Source organism: Petromyzon marinus, chromosome 18 (assembly GCF_048934315.1).
Source record: "Petromyzon marinus isolate PM22_M1 ecotype Great Lakes invasive population chromosome 18, UKy_Petmar_22M1.pri1.0, whole genome shotgun sequence".
Taxonomy (NCBI): domain Eukaryota; kingdom Metazoa; phylum Chordata; class Hyperoartia; order Petromyzontiformes; family Petromyzontidae; genus Petromyzon; species Petromyzon marinus.
The window spans coordinates 3,672,128-3,697,755 of NC_133684.1; the positions used below are offsets into that span (position 1 = coordinate 3,672,128).

The 25,628-nt window shown below is 49.3% G+C and overlaps 1 protein-coding gene across 2 annotated transcripts in view; it reads left to right on the forward strand.

Moving 5' to 3' along the window:
- LOC116943578 (E3 ubiquitin-protein ligase SH3RF1-like) overlaps positions 1–25,628 on the forward strand; it is a 122,651-nt gene that overhangs the window by 81,849 nt on the left and 15,174 nt on the right. Inside the window, exons 6-11 of one of the 2 annotated variants that reach the window (XM_032956533.2) lie at positions 8,085–8,198; positions 16,414–16,565; positions 19,495–19,665; positions 21,674–21,930; positions 24,615–24,964; positions 25,199–25,467. In XM_032956533.2, the coding sequence (XP_032812424.2) occupies positions 8,085–8,198; positions 16,414–16,565; positions 19,495–19,665; positions 21,674–21,930; positions 24,615–24,964; positions 25,199–25,467 (1,313 nt within the window). The remainder of the gene's footprint in view (positions 1–8,084; positions 8,199–16,413; positions 16,566–19,494; positions 19,666–21,673; positions 21,931–24,614; positions 24,965–25,198; positions 25,468–25,628) is intronic. The other variant, XM_032956534.2, reaches the window with a different exon arrangement.

The window sequence follows — 25,628 nt, forward strand, 5'->3', positions numbered from 1 at the left end:
TGTTGTCATCATTACTATTGTTGTCTTCACCACTGGTATTGTTGTTGTCATCATTACTATTGTTGTCTTCACCACTGGTATTGTTGTTGTCATCATCATCGTTACTATTGTTGTCTTCACCACTGGTATTGTTGTTGTCATCGTTACTATTGTTGTCTTCACCACTGGTATTGTTGTTGTCATCATTACTATTGTTGTCTTCACCACTGGTATTGTTGTTGTCATCATCATCGTTACTATTGTTGTCTTCACCACTGGTATTGTTGTTGTCATCGTTACTATTGTTGTCTTCACCACTGGTATTGTTGTTGTCATCATCATCATTACTATTGTTGTCTACACCACTGGTATTGTTGTTGTCATCATCATCGTTACTATTGTTGTCTTCACCACTGGTATTGTTGTTGTCATCATTACTATTGTTGTCTTCACCACTGGTATTGTTGTTGTCATCATCATCGTTACTATTGTTGTCTTCACCACTGGTATTGTTGCTGTATTCATCATCGTTACTATTGTTGTCTTCACCACTGGTATTGTTGTTGTCATCATTACTATTGTTGTCTACACCACTGGTATTGTTGTTGTCATCATCATCGTTACTATTGTTGTCTTCACCACTGGTATTGTTGTTGTCATCGTTACTATTGTTGTCTTCACCACTGGTATTGTTGTTGTCATCGTTACTATTGTTGTCTTCACCACTGGTATTGTTGTTGTCATCGTTACTATTGTTGTCTTCACCACTGGTATTGTTGTTGTCATCGTTACTATTGTTGTCTTCACCACTGGTATTGTTGTTGTCGTCGTTACTATTGTTGTCTTCACCACTGGTATTGTTGTTGTCATCGTTACTATTGTTGTCTTCACCACTGGTATTGTTGCTGTCATCATCATCATTACTATTGTTGTCTTCACCACTGGTATTGTTGTTGTCATCATCATCGTTACTATTGTTGTCTTCACCACTGGTATTGTTGTTGTCATCATCATCGTTACTATTGTTGTCTTCACCACTGGTATTGTTGTTGTCATCGTTACTATTGTTGTCTTCACCACTGGTATTGTTGTTGTCATCGTTACTATTGTTGTCTTCACCACAAGTATTGTTGTTGTCATCATCATCGTTACTATTGTTGTCTTCACCACTGGTATTGTTGTTGTCATCATCATCGTTACTATTGTTGTCTTCACCACTGGTATTGTTGTTGTCATCATCATCGTTACTATTGTTGTCTTCACCACTGGTATTGTTGCTGTCATCATCATCATTACTATTGTTGTCTACACCACTGGTATTGTTGTTGTCATCATCATCATCATCGTTACTATTGTTGTCTACACCACTGGTATTGTTGTTGTCATCATCATCATTACTATTGTTGTCTACACCACTGGTATTGTTGTTGTCATCATCATCATCATCGTTACTATTGTTGTCTACACTACTGGTATTATCATTGTTGTCATTGTCGTCGTCGTCATCCGTGGTATTACTGTTGGTGTCTCCAGCATTGTCGCTGTAATTTTGTTGCGGATATCATTGTAGTTATGTACAGCAACAACAACATCATCATCATCATTGTTGTTGTCATAATTGTCGACATCATCATCGTCATCTAGGGTTGCCACTTGACTTGGTATTTCCCACCATCGTCCTCTGTTTGATCAGTAGCTGCCCTCGGAAATCTGTTCATCTTCCAGGGCAAATAAAAGACCTGGCGGTTGTCAGTTGTCTATTATTAACAATAATAAATACACAACTCAAGATGACGCTTTCCACGTGGAGCTCAAACCTCTTCCGCTCTTGTGAGATATTCTTCTTCTCATGAGAATTCCTCGTTTGTTGTTTTTTGTTGGTACCTCCAGAGGTGGCGGACCCTACCGTCATCACGACATCCCCACGATAGCGGTTGTCAACAACATTGTTAACACCGCTGGGCTCCTCGCGTACATCAGGGGTACATTGCGATTCGCTGATACGTCACCGCAGCTGTAGATTTCGGGTTGAAGCCTTCACCTCGAGTGCGCGAGCAACAAGTGACCAAGACAACTTGGTGGGGGGGGGGGGAGGGGGGGGAATTGATTCGTCTGGCAAATTACTCTGTCCACTGCGAGGACCAGCAGCATATGAATATATCGTTTGTGTGTACCACCACTGTTTGGGAGCGATATACGTGATTACGTGAATGTAATAAAAAGTACAAAGTTACATGTGAAGCTGAGGATGAAGGCCTGTTTTCTTTGCCCTAAGTACAAAGGTAAGGCTGGCTGTTTTAGCCCTGCCTTCGTGACCTCTGGGCAAGAGTCATTCGACTTCACTTGGGGAAGTTAAGGTTTCAGATGTGCTATGGGCCGGCGGGGTACCCTTGTGTTCCAAAGTGATGGGCAGCAGATCGTTGGTGAATGGTAAATGTAAAAGTCGTCTTGCTAGCGAGGAATAGCCCTATAAAAGGCATCAGGTAAAAGTGATTTTCTTCTCAAATGGGAGGAGTCATGGGCGAGGATTTGAACTCGAAACATTCTGAATTGCGCACAGCTCACCCAACCGGCCGAGCCACCTGCCGGGTTATTTTTAAATGTTACAATAACAATGATAAGATAACGTCCGATATCTGGTTCATCCTCACCAACATTATCAGGGAACGCTAGATTGACCTTCACTTTGCCCCCTTATAGTCGTAGCGCTTGTTCTGTTCCCATTGTGTGGTGCTGTTGTAGTTGCATGTCTGCAATTTGTTAAGCCAGAATCGCCTTTGTCAGTTGAGCCTTGGAACGCGAGTGGTTTAATTCGGCCGGCGGGCGGGCGCGTTCGGCGCAATTGCTCCAAACGCAGCCACCTGCGGATGCACAATGCGCCTCGTGCTACCTGCGAACGGCATCGATCACGGCCGTGCGAGCGCGCGGTGCCATGCCGTGGTCACAACTTTCGCATCAAATTCCAGGGCTGCATCTGCAAACGGCTCGAGCGTTTCTATCACATTAAAAGCTAGCAGCAGGCGTGCATTTGATGTGTCCGGCTAAAAGCTTTTTTTAAAACTTGATCCTGCTGAAAGATACAAATGCCTCCGAGCAATCTGCTTTGACATGGATAGCTGGAGATGTCTCTCTTTGGTTAATACTAAGCCATTGCTTTTTAGCCGTGGTGCTTTGTTTACATAACACCATCACGGACGGGTGAGGAGGTGTGGGGATATTTCCGCTCGTGTTTAGTGCTGTGTCCAGCAGCCCCGTGGCTCAGACATCGCAACGCTCCTTGCACCACTCTCGCGGTGACTTCACCTCCCTGGCCATGGCCATTGAGCCCACGCATAGTACACGAGTGAGAAATATACCAAGGAAGAAAAATCGTGCGTACGCAACGGATCCTGTAATGCTTCCCAACGTGCGCGGGGAATATTTAATCGGCAGTAAAAGTCGCTAAGGGACCCTTTTTAATTTCCATTCTCAGGGGTAAAGCTCTTTGACTTTTTCATCATCCATCATCATGATGATGATGATCATAGTAATCTCATCGTATATAGCACCTTTACAAAGAATTAAGAACGGTACAGTGAGGGAAAAAAGTATTTGATCCCCTGCTGATTTTGTACGTTTGCCCACTGATAAAGAAATGATCAGTCTATAATTTTAATGGTAGGTTTATTTGAACAGTGAGAGACAGAATAACAACAAAAACATCCAGAACAACGCATGTCAAAAATGTTATAAATTGATTTGCATTTTAATGAGGGAAATAAGTATTTGACCCCCTCTCAATCAGAAAGATTTCTGGCTCCCAGGTGTCTTTTATACAGGTAACTAGCTGAGATTAGGAACACACTCTTAAAGGGAGTGCTCCTAATCTCAGCTTGTTACCTGTATAAAAGACACCTGTCCATATAAGCAATCAATCAGATTCCAAACTCTCCACCATGGTCAAGACCAAAGAGCTCTCCAAGGATGTCAGGGACAAGATTGTAGACCTACACAAGGCTGGAATGGGCTACAAGACCATTGCCAAGCAGCTTGATGAGAAGGTGACAACATATAATAATAGGGTTTTCCCCCTTTTTTCCAGCAACAAAACTGAAACCTTTTTACGAGGATTCATGTCTGCATTAACCACAATACCTGCAGTCAAAATGCAAACAAAAAACATACTATGATAATATATGCATTGTCCTAGAAACTGATTGGTCCTCACCAAGGGACGGCTTTCTTTTAAGCCTCGACCCAATTGCTGCTCGACCAGATGACTCCAAAAGGTGTACAGCTCAAAGACAATGCACTATCAAAGTAATGAGGGCTCGGGGTGAGCATCTACATCATTAGACCTCCTTTGCCAGTACCAAAATGTAATAATAGGGTTTTTCCCCTTTTTCTGGCAACAAAACTGAAACCCTATTATCACATTTTGGTACTGGCAAAGGAGGTCTAATGATGAAGGTGACAACAGTTGGTGCGATTATTCGCAAATGGAAGAAACACAAAAGAACTGTCAATCTCCCTCGGCCTGGGGCTCCATGCAAGATCTCACCTCGTGGAGTTGCAGTTATCATGAGAACGGTGAGGAATCAGCTCAGAACTACACGGGAGGATCTTGTCAATGATCTCAAGGCAGCTGGGACCATAGTCACCAAGAAAACAATTGGTAACACACTACGCCGTGAAGGACTGAAATCCTGCAGAGCCCACAAGGTCCCCCTGCTCAAGAAACACATATACATGCCCGTCTGAAGTTTGCCAATGAACATCTGAATGATTCAGAGGACAACTGGGTGAAAGTGTTGTGGTCAGATGAGACCAAAATGGAGCTCTTTGGCATCAACTCAACTCGCTGTGTTTGGAGGAGGAGGAATGCTGCCTATGACCCCAAGAACACCATCCCCACCGTCAAACATGGAGGTGGAAACATGCTTTGAGGGCGTTTTTCTGCTAAGGTGACAGGACAACTTCACCGCATCAAAGGGACGATGGACGGGGCCATGTACCGTCAAATCTTGGGTGAGAACCTCCTTTCCTCAGCCAGGGCATTGAAAATGGGTCGTGGATGGGTATTCCAGCATGACAATGACCCAAAACACACGGCCAAGGCAACAAAGGAGTGGCTCAAGAAGAAGCACATTAAGGTCCTGGAGTGGCCTAGCCAGTCTCCAGACCTTAATCCCATAGAAAGTCTGTGGAGGGAGCTGAAGGTTCGAGTTGCCAAACGTCAGCCTCGCAACCTTAATGACTTGGAGAAGATCTGCAAAGAGGAGTGGGACAAAATCCCTCCTGAGATGTGTGCAAACCTGGTGGCCAACTACATGAAACGTCTGACCTGTGTGATTGCCAACAAGGGTTTTGCCACCAAGTACTAAGTCATCTTTTGCAGAGGGGTCAAATACTTATTTCCCTCATTAAAATGCAAATCAATTTATAACATTTTTGACATGCGTTTTTCTGCAATTTTGTTGTTGTTATTCTGTCTCTCACTGTTCAAATAAACCAACCATTAAAATTATAGACTGATCATTTCTTTGTCAGTGGGCAAACGTACAAAATCAGCAGGGGATCAAATACTCTTTTCCCCTCACTGTACATATGAATGTAATGGTGGAGACGAGGTGAACAGAATAATCACGTTACGTTTCGAGACGCACAGCGACACACCGTCCCACATCGCCGCGCGACGCCGTGAGGTGACGTCGCCACGCGGCGTTGCTCATTGGGAGGTGAAGCCGGTGGAAGCGAGGCTCGCACGCTGCCACCGGGGCACGGGGGACGCCAGGAGAAATAATTTTTTTTAGCGCTGACGTCCGTTTTCTTTTTTGTTCTGTTTCCCACGTGTTTTTGGGCAAGCCTTCTAATCAATTTCGACAAACTTCCTTTCGAAGGGCGGCGACGGTGGCTCAGCCGTAGGCGCGCTACGCCGCTTGTTGCCGAGATTCGCCGCTGTTTCGAAGCCAGCGGCCGCCGCCGCCAGTTACCGCCGCGTGTATTTGCGGTCAAAGTGGGCGACGTCTGCTTCACGGCGAATTTTTCCCACGGCGTCGATCGCCAGAGTTGTGCGGCTGTGTTTTTGGCAACAGAGTCCAAATTTGCCAAATTCGAAAAATTCCCAACGCAGCCTCCCCAGTTGGGATGATACACATTGCAGCAATCGTCGCCCCTACTGGCAAACGGATGCAGACCAATCATGCTTGCAAATGGTCTCTTGAGTTGACTAAAACAAAATAGACTTATGGAAATCCCGAACAGCAGCACAACTATCCACGACAGTCTTTTCCAATTGGAACACCTTAAGGGTTATCGTGTGCCCCCGTGCATTAAACGGACAGAACTGCAACAGTGCTCTTTAAGAACCTTGGTTTGAAAGCCTTGCAAGTGTAGTATCTGTCGTCACCCGTTTACATCGGCGCACGTGTGAGCGTGCGTGAGCGTACTTACGCGTGAGTGCATGCGCGTGCCACTGGCTTGCACAGAACTAATTTGCCATCACACCTGCATTCTATAACACCCACTCTGCCCGTGTTTGTCGGAGGATAATAAGGTGCCCGCTGGTGGGGAGGGGGGGGGGGGACATCATATCACGGTCAGTGGGTGTTCATAGAACGCATGCCGGGTGACCAGAGCCGTTGATAGGCTGATCGGTGAGAAACTGCTCGACGTTGTAAAGGACCGGTGTGCGGCAGACGCCACTGGTTGGCGGTCTCTCTTTCGGGGCGAGATTAGCTTTGGGGGGAACACTGCCAGGCTTGTGTGTGTGTGTGTGCACGTGCGCATATATCGTACTGCGTGAAGCGACTGTGGGGACTTTTAAATGTGCGCGTTTGTTCGTGGGTTTGACCGATGCTCTAATAATGAGCCCGCCGTGACCTTCTCTGCATCAGCAAGCCATTCAGTTTGGCGCGCATGACTCACGTTGCCGCCTGAAAGCGAAATAAAGGAAAGTGGATTTGTATTGCTGTTGTTGTGTACGTAAGTGGAAAGAAGTTGCGAATGTGCGGGCATCTCGAGCGTAGAGAAAGTGTTGGTAATATTTCAATCAATTTGCTGGAATTTTGGCTGCTAGAGTCAAGTTTGTTGGTAGGTTGGTTAATAGTTTCCCCGTATTTCCCTGTGAAAGTCACCACCCATTCCGCAGCTTTTATGAACACTAAATAATTGACTCTCTAATTCACCACTTTCTAAATATGTTTTTGTTTTTTCGGATATGTAAATTAGCCCTGGTCTTGAATGGGACCTTCTTTTGGAATGAAGTATATATTTTTGGGCCATCAAATTTCATATTCCACTATCCCCTCTTAATTGAATAAACTCGATTAAATAACACCAAAAATGTTTTTTTTTTTATCAACCGCGACGATGCTCACAGTGCATTGAAATTATTTAGAATCAGAATGTATTAATTCTTGTTAAAGTTTAGGACACCTTGACTTGATAGAGCGAATGTAAACGGTGCGTTCTTAAGAGACATCCTCAAAACAACTCAATAAATACTTGGCGCTTGTAACCAATATTTATCATGTCACCAAATAATATTTCGAGTCGTCGTGGATAATAATGGTAAAGAAATAAATTCGCTTACAATACACCTTCCCATTTCTGTCCCACCCCATAAAGTAAAACATTATTTTGGACACATCCCATCAACACATCCCATGGCAATTTACTTGAATCGGTTCATACAAGCCTTACTCCTCTGCTGATGAGACTGTCAACTGTTCTGGAGGCTGCTTGTGTTCAACCAATGCTCTTGAAATTATAGACGATGCTGAAAATGGATGGCCTTAAATGGGAGGGAGGCATATTGTCCCACCTCTTTATCTTGATATTTACCAAAGTGAGATGCAAATATACGTTGCTCTTCATGCTGACAATATTCTATAGACCAGAAAGAAATCCAGTCCTTCAGCGCGACTGGGTTTTCGTCTTTGAAAGAGAACGGCTTTGACGAGTCGACAATCTGCCTTCCAGCGCGGCCGAGCTCGCGCAGAGCGAAACGTCGGACATCTTGCCAAACGGCACGCGGTGGCAGAGCCGTACGAAAGCCTTCTCGTCCGTGTGCTTGATTTTCACGAATTCATTTATTCATTTTTACTTTTGTTTCCCCCACCCAGATTTTCATTGGGACGACGGGACTGATCGTGACAACCGCCCCCACTAGCCCAGTTACCACGGTAGCGCCCGTCACCTTCCACACAGAGGGGGGGGCTCCTCCGTCTGGCCCCACGGTATGCATGGCCACGTGCTCGGTGTCGCCTCCATGCTCATTGTCGTGCCGTCTGCCCGTCCAGCGGTCTTTGTCTGTTGCCTCTATGCATGTATGTCTATAGTTATCATCAGATCGCTTCGTCCGTGTATCCTTCTAACATCTGGCGAACTATAAATCTGGCGCGCAATCTTTCTCATCATCGCATCTGTCTGCCTGTCTCTGTCGGTCTACATGTATTTGTATCTGTATATATATTTATATTTCTAGCTTTTTTTGTCTGTCTCTCGTTAGTTTCATCTCTCCGCCTATCTCTCTGTCTTCCTCTGTCTGCCTGTCAACCTCCACATTCCCTGTGTGCCTATCCGTCGATATAAATATCTGCCTATATGTCTGGTTTGCTCTCTGTACGTCAAATGTAAATCTGTCTGTGATTTGTTTTCTGCTATGGGGCGGGGCAGGGGGTGGGGGCGGGGAGGGTGCAGGGGGGTGGAGCTACTGAGGAAAAGGGGCGGGGCTGTGCAGTAAAGGGCGTGGCAAGACACTGAGTGCCCTCAGGAACGATTGTTTAAGGGGCGCTTTATGCATTTACATTGTTATTATTATTATTTGCAAAGGCCAAACACGCCCCTTGTTGCACAATAATGGCTCGGGATGTGGACAAAGCAGTGCGATTTCCAAGAGCGATTTTTGTTGTTGCCGCGAATATAGAGAGCGATTTAGGTGGTGCATACACGCCTGTTTTAGATGTTAACATCATAAATAAGATGTACTAACTCATTACATTTCAGGCAATCTGTTTGTACGCCTCTGGAATGTACGTAAAAAAATGTTGAAAAACGCTGGTCGCTCATTGCAATAGAGCGGGTCTGTCGCTTAACATCGCAAACCCCTCTCGGCTACTTAAGGTTCTCACTCTCTCTGTGTAAACTTCAATATTTCCGCAAGCAGGCCAGTCAGCTGAAATGTCAAGATATTGCTTTTCCTTCGGTAACGTTATTACAAAAAAGTATTTTATTTTATTCCAATTTTCTTGTATCTGTCATCTCATCTGTCTCGCCTCTGTCTTGGTGTATTCGTCTGCCCCACTGTCTATTTACCTGTTGGTTTACCCATCTGTCCGTTCATATACATGTCTGGATATCCATTTGACTTCGAAATTTCCTCGTGTCTTTCCACCTTCGCATGAGGTATATTAATTGAAGCACCCCGTCACCTCTCGCCTACTGTTCTTACTCCAATTCCATTTGTCGTTGACCACGTTGCACCGTAGTTCCTTAGATCCCACTATTTATTATGAACTAACACTTGGCTTGCCCGGGAAAGTCTCCGACTCGAGACTTATCTTGAGGAGGGTCCGTCCAGGTTTTCACCATAGGGGGCATGACGTCGCTATTTGCGCAATACCAATTGAGCAGCCTGCAAGTCAGTTTTCAGCATTTGGGAATATTGGCCAATCGCTGTACCCAGTCACTTGGTTTTGTGTAGCTATGGGATTTAATTGGAATTTCCTAGATTAAAATAACCAATGCAAAACGGGGGGGGGGGGCTGGGGGGGGAGAACGACAAACCTCACGGGCGTAGGCGAAACAATGCACAAGTGTCACCGCTATATCACCTTGCCGCCCCGTCACGCAAAGTGCTGGGAAACTTGGACAGGACATTCATATCCATCCATCATCTTTCTCGTGCGCCTCTCTCTCTCTCGAGTCTCTGGTAATGTGTTCGTCTCGCGTTAAAGCCCTCTCAGTTTGAAGTTTGTGAGATAGATAGGAAAAAACCTCCACCCGCGCTGGTTCCAGCTGCTGTGTTGTGTTCCAAAGGACACCTGTACCTTGTAAACATCCCTTGCGCGCTTTTCACTTTGTAGCCGCAACACCCCACGGCCGTACTCGTCCCACCTGCTGTTTATGTAACCAGAGGCGCTGCGCGCGGGAATGCACCCAGCCCAAACCTGGCACTTTTAATTGGCCCGAGAGGGAGATGGACATTGGTGAAAACTGGCGGTTGGGGGGGGTGGCTTTTAATGGTCAGCACGCTCACCGATAATCCAGTCTGACAATCCAGTTTTGGCTAGTGTTACAGAGCCCACAGTTTGTCTTGCTTCAAGCTTCACATTTTTGTTTTTAAAGAGAAGAATAACCAGGGCAGAGTGGGAATTAAAGGCCTGCCCGTGGTATTACGCACGGGAGGCAACGACTACCGTGGAGGATTTCCCGGTCGAGGTTATCGCTCCACGTGCTGGAAGCTTCGCCGTCTTCCATTCCTGACGTGTAACATCGCGTGTCGGAAGAGTCGGAAGAGCCAAGAGAGGCACTTGTCTCGTTCGGTTGATCCGCTGCTTCAAACCTCGTAAATACGGCTGCCCGTTTGCTCTCTGCCGATATCTTCATCGTCGGGATGCAACGGCTCTCTGCTGAGATGTCTGTCCGGTTGAACCGAACAAGCGTTTGTAACCCAGTTCGCCGACACCGCTGTGTTCAAGGGACTAAATGTCACAAGGGGGTACCTCTTGGTTGTTGTTTTTTTGTCCTGCCGCTTTTATGTAACCAAGAAGCTTCAACCCCACGCGTGCATAAATTTAACAACAAAGCGGCGCATTCTTTGAGTTTTTTTTTTGAAGATGCCCTTTCCAGCGAGGCCTTGATTTATTTTTTACACGACGTACATTGCGAATATCTGACGTTGGAACGCTGTGTGTGGATTGCACGGCCGCGTTTAATTATGTCCCGTTGGGAATATTTAAAATGCACCTCGAATTTAATCTCAAAATACTGCACCGCATGTCCTAGTTGCTTCTCCAGAGTTAGAAACGGAGTCATCGTTTTTAATTTTGAAATCCTTCGCTCCTCCTGGAATTCCTTAAATACTTTCACTCGGCAGAGCCTGATTTAGAGAAGTCAGAACAACCCCAGAAGAAGACGTCTCCCAGGAACGTTACAAGGGCCACTTCAATAGGCCTCCCTTAGCCAGCACCTGGTGGTGGCTCGGTCACGATCTGTTAAACGTGACACAATGCGTGGCTTTCATCCCACGGGTGTTTAAAATATAACTCTCGGGCAGTGGGAGTGGGGTTTTTTTTTTTTCGTGTGGTTAGTTGAGGCTGTCAAACTTGCTGACTTGAGAACCCGGTTTAATCACGGGTGGCTGAAGCTCGGATTCGATCTCAGGAACTCGGCAGTGTTGGGTCATCGACTCCGACACGGCCATTACGAGCCCCATTGGCTGCTTGACCCTACCTCATGCCATTGCCAATTTTGAGCGGAATCATCCAGTTGCACTAGCTGACTATTGCCTGCGGTAAAATGCAAAGGCGCCACGCTGGGGATTAACCCGAGAGAAACAGGATGAGGGGAACACGTGGATTAGAGAACACACACAGGTTAAAGACATTCAAGCTTTTGATTTAAAGCTTTCGTGACTGCAGTGATTCATATTATTGGCTCTTTCGGTAAAGTCACGTAGAAGGGAAACAATAAAATAATAAAAATATAAAACAATAAAATTCTCACGTTTCGACTGCAACACAAGCAATCATCAGGTGTGAAAACCACAGCAAGAAAATTTGAAAATTAAAAAAAACGCCACTTTTTTCAAAACGTATTGCTGTGGTTTTCACACCTGATGATGATTGCTTGTGTTGCAGTCGAAACGTCGTTAGAATTTTATTGTTTTATATTGTTATTATTTTATTGTTTCTCTTCTACGTGACTTTTCCGAAAGAACCAAGAATTTGACATTCAAGCTGTTAATAAGGAGAAGCAATTGAGCTTGTGCAGGATGCGTCACTGCAAGGGGACGATGGCCGATTGTCAAGAATGGCGACAGCGTGGCTCCCAAAGAGTGCAACGCGTCCTGGACGACATCAACACAGAACGGCGAGAGGTGTCAACAGCCTGGGTGTGAGGCCTACATCCAGCAGTGGATTGATCCTGGATGACGGATGGTGATGATGATGATGATGATAAAAACACGAGGGCACGTTGCCGTCCGCTTTCCCAGGCTGCCCCTCCGTTACTTACTCCTCGTTGGAGGTCGCGGCTGCGATGTTTCCAGTCGCTTAGCGGCTCTAGTGGACACGGGACGCGGCACGTGATCTCTTGCGTCTTCGCGGCGGTCTTCTCGCGACGAGCGCGGTCGCTGGGCTTTAAGCCCTGCCCCGTGTGACGGGCAGGGCCTTTTTGCCCCGCCGCTTCCTGTTTTCACAGATGGTACCTTTTAAAAATGGGCCGAATAACCCACATTCCCGCTGTCCTTATTTGTCCTAGCGAGCACGGGCCGTAAGCCGGCGTGTGAGTGCGCGTGTGTCTTTTTATATCTGTTTTTACTGAAAACAAGTCGCCGAGGAATGCAATATCGTAGCGTGTTGTTGTTGTTGTCGTAGTCGTGAGGAAAAGTCTCCCATTACGGGATGGAAGAAAATTAGTCTTTAGGTGTCTGATGTCGGCGAGAGATGGTGCAAATAAATGCTGTCGGGGGTGATTTCAAAGGCAACGAGCCCGATGCTTTTCACAGCGCATGGGACCGCTCATTATCCCAGACAGAGGCGAGAGACGCCGCACAGGTGGCCAGTCCCCCGGTGCTCGCCCGTCTTCATTTGCATCAATCACAGACATTTTAGAGAGTGCTCATTTTTGCAGGCCTTTGAGCAACTGCTATTGTAGTTTACCCCCCCCCCCCCATTTTTAAAAATGCCTCGGTCGAGGAATTGTCAATTAATTGTGAACGTTAAAAGGACAGCGTTGTAAAAGCGAATACTCTTCAAGGGCCAATGCTCAATGTCTTTTAGCACATCATACACTCCTTGCCTCAGCAAGCTCTCACTTGGTGGAAAAAGTACTCCAAATATAACTTAATATAATGAGGTATTAGGTTTGTATACGGTATTTTTCATGGTGGGTATTTGACCATACTTCCCCACGGTGGCTAGCGCGTGTTAATGAAGCCGGTAGGCGTGTTGGTGGTGGGGTGGGGGGGGGGCGTGCCAAGGACCGGTTCAGATATCACTAACCACCGATGTGTAGCCATAGCGGAGATTCAAACTCGCAGGTGGATTGGTGGACATCTGTGAAAACTACTGGAAATCTGTGGCTACTGGACATCTGTGAAAAAGAGCTTTAATAGCTCATCGGATTCCTCCAGTGCAGATACATATTCTGATAACGCAGCCCGTGGTCCATTGCGTCACAACTCCCGCGTTTACACTGAGTATGAGGTTTAAACAAACGTTACGGGGGAATATCGAGAGTGATGTGCATCGTAAAGCTGCCCTCGTTTCTCAATTGACCTTGCCGTGCTTACAGCTGGTGTGGCTGCACATGTAAATCACGGCCATGCCCGTCGTAATGAATGTGTGTGTGTGTCCGATCAGATGTATCATTTGCTTAATGAATGATGAAGCATGACGTGACGGCCAATGACGCAGTGGGAATTATGATTCTCGACATTTCGCCACTTTTTAAAAATAACGAGCTCCAAACACAGATGGATGGTGCATTTCTCTTAGGCGGCTGGGGGGGCACGATATAATGGTCTGTAATTTGTAGCAATTTTTAAGGTGCAATTTATTTCCTGCAGATAAAATGCAAATAGAAGCTTCCTTACTCGTTTAGAAAAAAATGGAACCGTTTGCACCTCCCGTGTCGATTGCGGTGGGAGTGATGGAAATTGGGGGTGGGGGATAACAAAAAAAAAAACCTGATTAAATTTTAAAGGAAAATTACATTTTAATTAGAAAAACGCAATTTTGCTGAGGCTAACGATGGAGAGAGTCGTGACCCTCGGAAGCGGAGAAGTTGCATTCCTGCAGAAATGCGTCTGCTATCAATTTTCCAATTTTTGTGATGAACGTTCGTTCCAGTATTGTTACGTTGGCACGTGATCATCTTACAGAGTTATTCATTGACGATATTCAGATGATCTCGACAGCGTTCGGTATAATCCCAGAACAGAAGTGGATTATATTTTTTGTTAAAATATTTCAGGAAACTATCTTTTCTTTTACCGCCGTGCGACAGCAATTCAACGAATGCGAATGTCAGAAGCGACGTTCAGGAGGATGCCGCCAAAATTGTTGGCCACGGTGGAAGATCCACTTCACGAACCCTTCCCTGCGACATAAGTGCCCCTCCTTTTTCGAAGGCTCTTTGTTTCCACGGCGAGGGGGCGTTTTTTTTTCCTCTTCGCGCGAGAAGCCTCTTGGAGGCCCCACTGTCTTTGCCCTCCCCCCCCCCCCTGCCCCCTCCCTCCAGCTGCTGCAGAAAAATGTCGAGTGACAATACGTGCGCCCGTTTGGTCACGGGCCGCTCGGCGTTCCTTTCCCCAGGGTGCTTTTGCCGTCACGGGTCGCCGGGCCTAGGCGGTTTGTGCTTGCGGCACTTGGGTGAAAGAAGACCACTTTGCATGGCTCTCCACGACGCGCTCGAAAGTGTGTTGTTGTTGTTGTCCGGGATTGGAGTTGGGGGGGGGGGGGTCGATAGACGAGCCACGTGCAACGTTTATTCGTATGGTGGTCACCGGCACGCTCCGCACGTAGGCACGTCGTGGATTTAACTATTTAAAAAAAAATGTGTTTGATTAGCTAAGGTGCACTAAGATATATATCTATTTTTCAGAAACGACCTGGCCACAAATGCTAGCTCAAGGAAGTGGCTCATCATCATGTGGACATTTATAGCAGCCGAATACTCTAAACACGTGATGTTGATTTGTAAATGTGGAGGGAAAATCCCGGAGGAAAAATCCACGAGGTGAAATTTTGCACAAGGGGTTTTTACCTCGGATACTCCAAATCCCGTCTGCCCCTCTGCTGGTTCATATGCAGTCTAATTCCAGAGTCGGGTGCAATGTCATCCCTCGTCATAATGACGATGTATTTATATTTGCGTGTGTTGACTGGCCATCACATTCATTATCTGATGCATTACTGTATGAGTTACAGATTTTAAATGTTTGTGCGCGCGTATCATCGTTCCGTGTTAGCTATGAGTGAACGTGTGTAGATCGACACTGTGGCCACCTTTGCAATGGAATGTTCCATCTCAAGGTATTTTCCAGGTGAAAAAAAAAAACCTCGTGTCCTTGGGTTGCAAGTCCTTTTTGAGTAGCAAGGAAAATCCAAACGTTTTGCTCAGATGTGTTCAATAGAACAGGCCTGCCATCGTTATCTACTCACACGTGGTGTCTTGCTATCTATCATCATGGAGACAGACGAATCCGTGTGGAATCCACGGGAACCGCATGACACATGTGGAAGATTAAATGTGTCGTGTCATCCACACTGTTCAACCACCACCCTGCAGGTCAAAGCACTTCTCTTTCCACTCCGTCCCGTGCACTGCTCGAATTTGGAATTATCTCCCATCGACTTTGTTTTTTTGCATATTCCCCGAGCTGTTTTAAATTTGCTCAATCAACGCTTATTCGTAACACCTTTAGTCGTGCCGTGTGTTGCTAGCTGTTTGGCATTTTGGCCCTTTTGGGCCTGTATGTTCAGCAAAGCACGGTTGGCTACGTTCGGTGAGAAAGAAGTTCAACATACTTGCATAAAATATACATGTTGCTCTGGCCTTGCCCAAGGCTGCGCCAAGCAGCGAAATAAAGTTGTGGCTGGCAGATAACCACGGTAGAGGGTCCATGTCGTGGTTCGGCAACTATTTAGGCGGCCTTGTATGTGGGGCACGAACGTGAGCGCGTAATGTGCACGGTGGACTCCCCATTATCTCTGGGTAATGAAGGAGTGGCCCACCGAGAACAAAAACACGGGGAGTGCGAAACGTGCGTCTCTCTCCGACGTGTTTTCGGGTTGTACCCCCCACTGCGTGTTGTTCGGCACGATGAACGACGATTCACTCCTCGTGCCGGGAGGTTTCTGCGCGTGTAGCGCAGCGTTGAGGCATTGTTTCACAAATACACATCACAAAGCTATACAGCACAACTGTGAAGTCCCACCCGGTGTGAATTCGTATTTATTTCTTACCGAGAATTGGGTGCGTACATAAAACGTATCTTGTGCTGTATCGTCTCTTTAAAGTCACACGTGTTCGCTCGCCGACACGTTTGCGGTCACGTGGGCCACCGAGTCCACTGACCCTCGACGGGTGAGGAGCGCGCCCGTTAAAACGTGCGGGCGGGCGCAGCCATCCCCGCCCGTGGACGGTCGAGTGTGTTGGCCGCGTAGTGGCGGCCGGCTGGCCGGCGTCGATGGTGATGGTGCCCTCCCTCTGTGCCATCCGCAGGAGGGACAGGCGCTGCCTGCCGTGGTCGCCACCCCGGCCGTGGTCCCCGGGATGCCGCTGCCGCGTCCCGCGCTGCCGTCGGCCGCCGGGACGACAGAGCCCGCCGTGCCTGTGCCAAGGCCTCCTCCGCAGCAGTACCCGCTCATCCAGATGTGAGTGGTGCCGGGAGAGGTCACGGCATGCCAAGCTGCAATCAATACAGCACCAGACAATGCAGCCCCAAACAATACAACACCAAACAATACAACACGTCGATCGACAATACAGCACCAAATAGTACAGCACGCCACCTGACGGTACAACACGTTACCCGATGACAGCATCAAACAATACAGCACGCCGGATAACCCAACAACACTGATGGTTGCATCTCATCCGAGCTGTGTTCTTCCAGCTCAAAACTCTCTCCTTCCTGCTTCTTTCCTCGCGCTTTGGAATTCCCACGCGATGCTCCATTTTACCCGATGCAATGCGTGCAATACCACCCAACAACGTACCGTACCAGCCAGTCCGGTGCCACCTCATCGTCTTCGTCGCAACATTACACCCCAACGATAAATCGCACCGTCCAGTGCCGTCACCCAATCGGCCGTAGCGCCCAGTGGTACCGCGGCACCAAATCTCGCACCACCGTGCCTTTGCCGCGATGTGCCACCTTGAAATCGTTCCCCATCGCTGTTAATCAGTTTGGGGGGTGTCCTGCAAAACGTTGATAACCCCGCATCGTAATAATTTAAGGTGATCCGTGTTCGCTTCATTGGAACACTCCACAGCCGCACTCTTTGATGGCGCGTGTATTTGTATCGTCTGCCTGTGATTTTTTTTTTTAATATCCTCACCGTTCACCTTCTCTCATCAAAGTCCTGATCTCTGTGACAGAGGCAGTTTGTTGGTTATGAAGTCCTGGGTAGCCAATTACCCTGGACATCCCCCGATCTCATCCTCGCCGGTCCTCGCGATTAAACCCCCCTCCTTGTCGCGCGTCCGCATGGAGGGAGGGGACCACCTTGGTTTATTTTGAAGGCCTTGCCCAGAGTGTCATTTGGGTGACGGATGGCACTCGCCAACCGGTTACCAAAAGAGAAATGGAAATGTTTTCTTTGGGTTTAATGGAAACAACCTGTGGTCCCAGGTATCCGGGGTGTGGATTTCGGGGTGTGCCTGCTGCCCCTTTGCGGTGGAAGTCTTGCACAGAAGCACTAATGGTCACCAGGTCACGGGACTTGCGGTGAACCTGGGTGGGGGCAATCGGTAGCCGTGACCCGTGAAATCTCTCTTCTGTCGGCGAATTTTCTGTTGTTCCGCGGGTGACCCCGTAAGCCTTCAGGGATCATGCCGTGGTTAGCGCCACTGGACTTAGGATTCGGAGGTCGCCGGTTTGATTTGATCTCTCCCGGCAAGGCAGTTGAAGCTATATGGTAAAGTTTCTCAAATAACCCCCTCCTGCCTCTCTGTTCACCCGGAAGTGTGAATGGGTAAACGAGTTAATCGATTGTTAGATCGCACGTGGTGTGGTAAAGTTTGGGTGCTCACCTTTTAAGACATCTGACCAGCTTGTAAGAGTAGGCCAAAATAGACAGATCGCCTGTACTTGAGTGGGAGCCAGTCTGCTAACAGTGGCATAAACAAGAATTTCCAGTCCCGCAACACGTTTTACCTTTGCCATAAACCATCGCTCAGAGCGCTGCTGTTCTTTAAAAAGGATCGATTTCAGTTTTTGACCCAGTAAGCCTTTTATCACTGTAAAAAATGCATTGTTTATTAATTACTGATTATGAATATAATTTCGGGCATGCAGAAACGTGAATTGCTGCTCATTGTACTGCACACCGAGCAAAATACTCCCAAATCTTTTGCTAAGCCAGTCAATAATTAAGTTAATTTTGTACTTGGCAGCTCTCCAGGGATGGTGAAGCACTCAATTGCGTGCACATTTTCCCGTCGCGGCTCCAGAACGCATCGCGCGGTTCGCACTTCACCGAGGTGACTGACGTGACCCAATGAGGGCACCGAGGTCACGGTGACATGGCCCTCTTCTGTTGAACATGCAATCAAAGGCGCTCCGCGCGATATTCCCATCACGTTCGGCAATTAGTAATGCAACATTCATCCAATAAACTGCACGCGTCCTCCTCTCTATCTTTCTAGTGGAGGCGGTGCTTATTTTGAGAATTCCATTACAGAAAAGAGACGCCTTTGGATGCCCAACTTTGAACCGGACAGAGAGGGGTATGATTGCAATTTTTATGGGAGGTAGTTTCATAATGTATGGAGCTAATCTGACAAAAAAAACTTGATTACCAGAGCTGGCCCCCGAGGAGTTGGGAACCACCTGGAATTGAGAATGCACCGAGTTTGAGCCGAAGGTACACCCGGAAAACGATAGCCACGGTGGCGAGATGTTAACTATCTCACCTGGTATACAGAAGGTCGTGGGTTCGATCCCAACCCTGACGTTTGTATATTTGCAGTTTGCATGTTCTACCCATCTTTACGTGGATTTTTCTCCAGGTCCTCTGGTTTCTTTCCTCCACATTTAGAAACATGCGGTGAGATTATTCGGCTGCAATAAATGTCCACGTGATAAAATCCACTTCGTTGAGCTATCATTTGTGATAGCCAGGTCGCTTCTGAAAACGAGCTTATAGAGCTCAATGGTCCTGAACCTGATAAAATAAAAGTAAAAGTTTTAGCCGTTTCGAAACTTAGCAAGCGATCATAGAGTTCCGTCATCGCTCGGTGCGGAAACTCATGTCACGTTCCCATGGCCTCTCGGAAGCATGCAGACCCAGTTCCCCTCTCAGTCTGCCAGACTTGATTCCCACAGCAGCCTTACCGGGCCGACCTGGGCACCTGAGCTGCCCTCAGCAGCGGTCATGACCTCACGGTGTCCGAGCTGAAGAGAGACAAATGGTGCCTGGCGTCTCCCGCTCAGATCAACTTTTCAGGGCCACGTGTGTGGTTTTTTTTTTTTCTTGGCAGACTGTGACGAATGTACGTGCACGCGCACGGTGAACTTCTCTCGCACACGCACGTAGCCAACCGCGCTCGCCCTCGGTGCGTCGTCGTTCCTCCCCGCAGCTTCGTGGCGCTGTACCCGTACAAGCCGCAGAAGGCCGACGAGCTGGAGCTGCGTAAGGGCGAGATGTACCGCGTCCTCGAGCGCTGCCAGGACGGGTGGTACAAGGGATCGTCGCTCCGCACCGGCACGGCCGGCGTCTTCCCGGGGAACTACGTCGCGCCCGTCAACCGGTAAGCTCCGCGTCGCCGCGTTCACTGACCCGGCGCTCCGCGCGATCGTCGAACCGCGTGGCGAGCGTGAGCGAGTTCGGTATTCGCGCCGATTCTGCTGCAGGAGTTCCGCAGTAGAGGGGTGGGGCGGGATGGGCGGGGCGACGTCCCACATGAGTGGGACAAAAGGCGTGGAAGAAGAAGGGGAGCTCATTTTGGGAGTGGTTCGTAGGTTTGGCAAAAATTTGTAGGGTGGTTGGGCGCACACATGGCCTGACGCTTTTTTTTGGATAGTGTCACGTGGTTCTCTAAGGCCTTGTGGGCTGCAGAAAGTGACAAGCGTGCTGCCTCTCAGCCAGTAGAAGCCTCCTCGCGTTGAGTCCCAAGGATGTTTTTAAGATGGGTCCTGCTTCGGCACGTTGAGCCAATTTTGCTTTAATGACGATTGTTTAACTTTGTTTTGGGAGCTAAACGGTCTACCTTCCTATACTTTTTACACTCCTATTGTGCTTTTGTATTGTTTGTTTTTGTAACGTTCTGACCCACCCCTACTGGACATCTGTGAAAGATAGCTTTTAATAGCTCATCAGATTCCTCTCAGTGTTAATAAATATTCTGATTCTGAAGTTCTCTTTGAACATACTTCACCGCGCGCTGGTCAGTGCGGCTTCGCGAAGAGGCTAGAGGAGAGCCCGGTACCGGTGCAGATATCCACTCGCCACTGACGTTAGCCGTGGCCGGAATCCGTCGTACCTGGCTGCAAAACCCATTGGAGGGGAGGGGGGCGGAGGGGGGACTCGCCCACAATGCTCTGCACAGATTTGGTGCACAAACGCACTTGCGACACACTGCCACGCTCTGACTACCTTGCGGTCCAGCGGGCTTGGGGAGTTGATTAAATCTCGGTGACCCACCAACCCTTTCCCACGAAGCACCGGGATCGTAGGCACGCGCCACAGGCCCCAAAGACACCTGCTCGCTGTCCTCCGCAGTGCCTTGCAAGGGGCTCCACGGTGTTTTTTTCCCAAAGCATTTCCTTCTCGGTCTTGTACTTTGAGCCTTGTAAAATGTGCACAATGCCCGTATTTACACCCCGCTCCACAGTCCTAGTTTCACAACGCCATCCGTAGGTTGTGTACTCGCCCTGCTTTGCGGCTGGACGTTGCCTTCCAAGGCCATAAAAGGCGTCGGTCACCTTCTAGGATTGCATTCGGCCCCGTAATGGTTCATGGTTTCCCGAGGCAGACGTTGCAGCAGGGACTATCCTGTACTGATGAGTCCTAATAAGAACGAAGCCGGTCGACAGTTGCCTGTATCCACCGCTGCCATGTATCCACAGCTGCCTGGTCAGTCGGTCACATTTGCCCATTTATTTTGACGGTGATCTAAGACGAATAGAACACTGGCACCTCTTCAGGAACCGCTGATGCCTGTTGCATAATGCACAAAGGCTGGATGCCTTTTTACACGTTTCTGTGTGCCGTTGGAAGCTCGTGATGGCTGCATAAAGCCTTCACGAAAAGCATTGCCCCCTTTTACGAGAGTTGAACGGCACCTGCTGGTAAATACTATGGCCTAGGGTTTTCGCGGGGCGTATTGTACAGCTCTCCGACTTGTTATTTTTTGGGTTGCACCGAGCGTTGTTCAGTTTCTGAAGAGGGGCTCCCAGCGCGTGGAGCGAAACGTTGGACGGTACAACCCGAAAACACTCCGGGAGAGTCCCCTTACAGAATCGCAACAATACCTTCGGAATGCCGCACAGTGCCTAGCAACGAACGTTCTGCTGCTCCCACAGTCACGAGTATTTTTGTTACTTATTATTTTAATCATACTTTGAGCACAGCTATTGCCCCCAATCCCCTCCTGGTCACTTCCCTTGCCCCCTCCCCCACCCACCACTGCTCTCACGCCGGCGACGAATCAGTCTCACGCCATCCGCTGGCCATTCCCACGCACTGCACGGCCCATCTGATCGGCACGTTCCGAGCCTTGACCCCGGGTGGAACTGTGCCGCCTTTCCTCGTCCCAGGGCGCCGCCGGTTCCCCAGCAGAAGCTGCCGCCCCCGGTCGGCTCCGCTAACTCCAGCTGCAGCACCAGCTGCACCAGCAGCAGCAGGGCTGTCACGGTGACCGTCCCCATCGCCACGGTGACGACCTCTCAGGCGAGCAACGGCGGCGGCCTCTCCGCGTGTCCCGTGGCCGCTCCGCCGACGAGCCCGCGACTGGGCCCCGCGACCGCCGCGAGGCACGTGGCCCAAGGACCCGCGCAGAACGGCGTGCGGCCAGGTACCTTGATCGCGTGACGTGGCGGGTGTGGCGAGGTGGGTGTGGCGAGGTGGGTGTGGCGAGGCCATCATGATGGGTAACAAGGCAATGGATTCGTGTGGTATTTTGATGGTGTGAGATCAGAATCTTTATTTAAGACTGGAGGAACTATAAAGCTCTTTTTCTCAGATGATACAGTACACACCGTTAAAAGTGGATTATAAAGCATTGCAATGAAGTTAGCATGGGTTATCTTAAATGTGTATGTACAAGTGGGTTATGAGCATATTCCAGTGCAACCCTCAATTATTGATAAGGAGGAAAGGTTCAATGGGGCACGTTGTGGCAAAGGGATGGCAGTCAGTGGTATGGTGTGTTATGTTATATGGTGTGTTAGTGTGTGTCGTGGGATGACTGGAATTGTGTATTGGGTGGCATTGTGTAGCAGTGGGTGGTGTTGTGTTTGTGTGTTGGTGTGGTAGAGTGATGGGTAGCTTGAGATTGGATGGTCTCGTGTGGTGTTGGGTCGTACTACATTCCATGGGGTGGTATGTAGTATCGGGTTGCATTGCATAGTAGTGGGTGGCGTGGAATGGGGGGTGGTTCATGTGCTGGGTTGTTGGGTGGCATACCAGGGGACCCGATCGACACCGGCTTGTGCGGTATTTTGATGGGTAGCTTTTTTGTGGCATGACAATGGAGGGTGTGGTGTGGTGTTGGATTGGATGTCCACTGCACAGGAGGTGGCACGACAGTCCATGGTTTGTGTGTCGGTAGTTGACGTGGCGTTAGGCGTGGAGCAATTTATCGATTAAAATCGTTCGACATGAATACGTTACTTCCGGTGTATGGAAAAATCTGTGGACATGCTTCCCCAATATGGTAAGTGTCAGAACAAGTGAGATGGAACAAGACATAGGAGGCTCGATCCTTGAATAATATTACGAGGAAGAAGATTACAATTACGCTATTGTAAGAACCGTGATTTTTACATTTAATACGTATTTCATAGTCGGCGTCGCAAGTCGACAATTTTCCCTTGCATGTATAGAGCTGCTGCTTTTGCAGGCGAGCCCAATTTGTCCTTAATTCAGATAAATGGTTTGTTTAGCCGATTGAGTTATCGGAGTTGTTATTCTCTCGGGCGAGTCATGTGAGGAGAATTCAAACTCAAGGCTGGCAGCGATTTGGCGTGTTAGTCTGTCATTGTAAAGAAAAAGTGAAATGCCATTCCCCCTTTTCTCAGAAGTCGGGTAAAATAAATTTTGGACACGCTCCATAAAATTTGCCAATCACAACCCCCCTAGCTCGCAAGCGCCCACTCGGATCAGGATGCGGCACCGTGTTTGCACTGCCTTTATTTTTTTAACAATCGCTTTCAATTGTTTTCTTCTTCTTTTTGCTCTTCAAATGAGCTTTACGGTTCAGTGGGGGAAATGAAAATTTAAAAAATCGTAAGAAAAAGCAGCCGCCATCGCCCGCAGACTTTTGCGACGTCCCGAGCGTCTCGGCAACTCCTATGGGAAGCCGCATCACTCTGTTGAAAACCTAAAATTAATAAATCAAACGTTTGCGTTCGGTAGAATGCAATCTAACGTCTCGGGCTGGCTGCCGCATTAAAGCGTGTCCAGTCTCAAGGAGGAGGGGGAAAAAAAACATTGACATTCTTTTAACGGGTAGGCAGTGAAACAGCTTAAATTGTTCCAAAAGCAGATGTTTTGTATCAGCCGCTTGGTTCTGTGACCCAGCATTGCAACCCCACAGCTGCCGCTCTGACTTTCACCGAAATCTCCCACGGTACTCGGTGGCGTTCAGCTCGAGGGGGCATGCTCGTCCTGCCGTTAAACGAAGCCACGTGCGGCCGTGAGCCTTGCCTGCGCTCCGCTCCGCCCTCCGGCTCATTTCAGTGTCCAATTGTCTAGTATTTACTCCATCGCGGTACATTTCCCAAACCGCCTCCTCCCGCTCATTAAGCCCGAGGCCTACTAGTAATAATGGCTAGCAGTGCGTGCACGCGCGTGTGTGTTTGTGTTTGCGTGGCAAAGTGGTGGCACGGAGGTTAGACGTCTATCTTCTGTTTCCGTTAATCCGAGTTTAAAACCCGAGCCTCGTTAATCAAGCTTCGGACCTCGTGGATCGTAATGTGCTTCGTGAGCACCGCCTCACAATTTGTCTCCACCACCATGGACTTTACATGAACAGACGTCGGAACAAGTTATGATATCGAGGGTCTCGTTGCCGTGTTTTCTACGTGTCACTTTTAACATGAGCGGAGTTTGTGACACGTTTTAATATCACCTGAAAAGCAACACTTTGGAGCCAAAGTTGGTCGTTCGCACGGACTCCATTGTGTACGTGAAACACCAACCCGCAGGGCTACGAAGTGGCCTCTAGATGGCGGTACAGCAGCTGTGTTGCTGGCCCATCTGTATGGATTTTGTATGCATGTTAGACTTCTTTCGCACCGTACATAGCCAGCCATGCTAACCGGAGGCGCTAATACGTGTGCTCTTTGCGTGCGTGTTTCGCCTCTGCCCATACGTCGCCTCACTGCGTTTCCCGTGCGTCGTTTTGCGCGCCACGTGCGTTCTCTTACGCGCGCGTGGCGTTCATTTTACACCAGACTCGTGCGCACACGTCGTTTGACACGCGCGCGTGTACCCTCTCTCCCCCCCCCACACACACACACCTGCCTGTGCGCTTAGCTCCATCGTCGACGGACAAGCCCGTGGCGGCTGTGCCCCCCATCCAGTCCCAGGGCGGCTCCCCGCGCCTCTCGGCGGCCTCGGCACGGCCCCAGCCGGCCGCGCCGCTCCCGGCGCCGGTCATCGCGCTGCCGCCGGCACCGCCGGCGCCGGGCCCGTGCCCCTCGCTCTCCTCCGCCCTGGCGAGCGTGGCATCCGCCATCACGCCGCCCAACGTGAGCGCCGCGAGCCTCGACGAGCAGGCCGCACTCGGGGCCTCCGGCGTCTCGTCTGCGCCCGTCTCCTCCGCCGCCTCGGGAGGAGCGACGGCCGGCGCCGGCGGGAAGCCCGAGAAGGGCGAGAAGGACAAGGTGCGTCGCGAGCTTAGCCACCCCCCCCACACACCCCCCCCCCACCCCCCCCGTGACGAGCCCACCTGCTTTGTGGCAAGTAAACTCGCTGCCACAGCTCTCTCTCTCTCTCTGCCCTCGCGCTCGCTCGCCGTGCCGCTCGCTCGCTCGCATTCACTCGCTCAACCGCTGACTCGTTCAACCAATAGCCACACTTCTGTCTCACATTCGCCGCCGCTCTCGTGCCGTTCACAGAAGGAGCGCAAGAGCAGCTTCCTCAAGATCCTGTCCAGCGCTTCGGCCAAGCGCAAGTCTCGCTCGCCTCCGCTCTCTGCCTCGCCACCCCCTCCACAGTCTACCCACGATGCCCAGCAGCCCGAAACCCATCCAATGGGAGCTACTGCGGCGGCGGAGGTCGGAGGTCATGGAAGGTCACTGACCCCACCGGTCGCCCCTCCCCCGCGCCAGCCGTGCTCGGCGATGGCGCCCGTGAGGCCCGAAACGAAGCCGCTCCAGCGGGAACGGTGAGAAGTGCAGAGTGCGTGGGTGACTTGTGGGTGACTTGTGGGTGACTTGTGGGTGACTTGTGGGTGACTTGTGGGTGACTTGTGGGTCACTTGTGGGTTACTTGTGGGTGACTTGTGGGTTACTTGTGGGTGACTTGTGGGTGACTTGTGGGTTACTT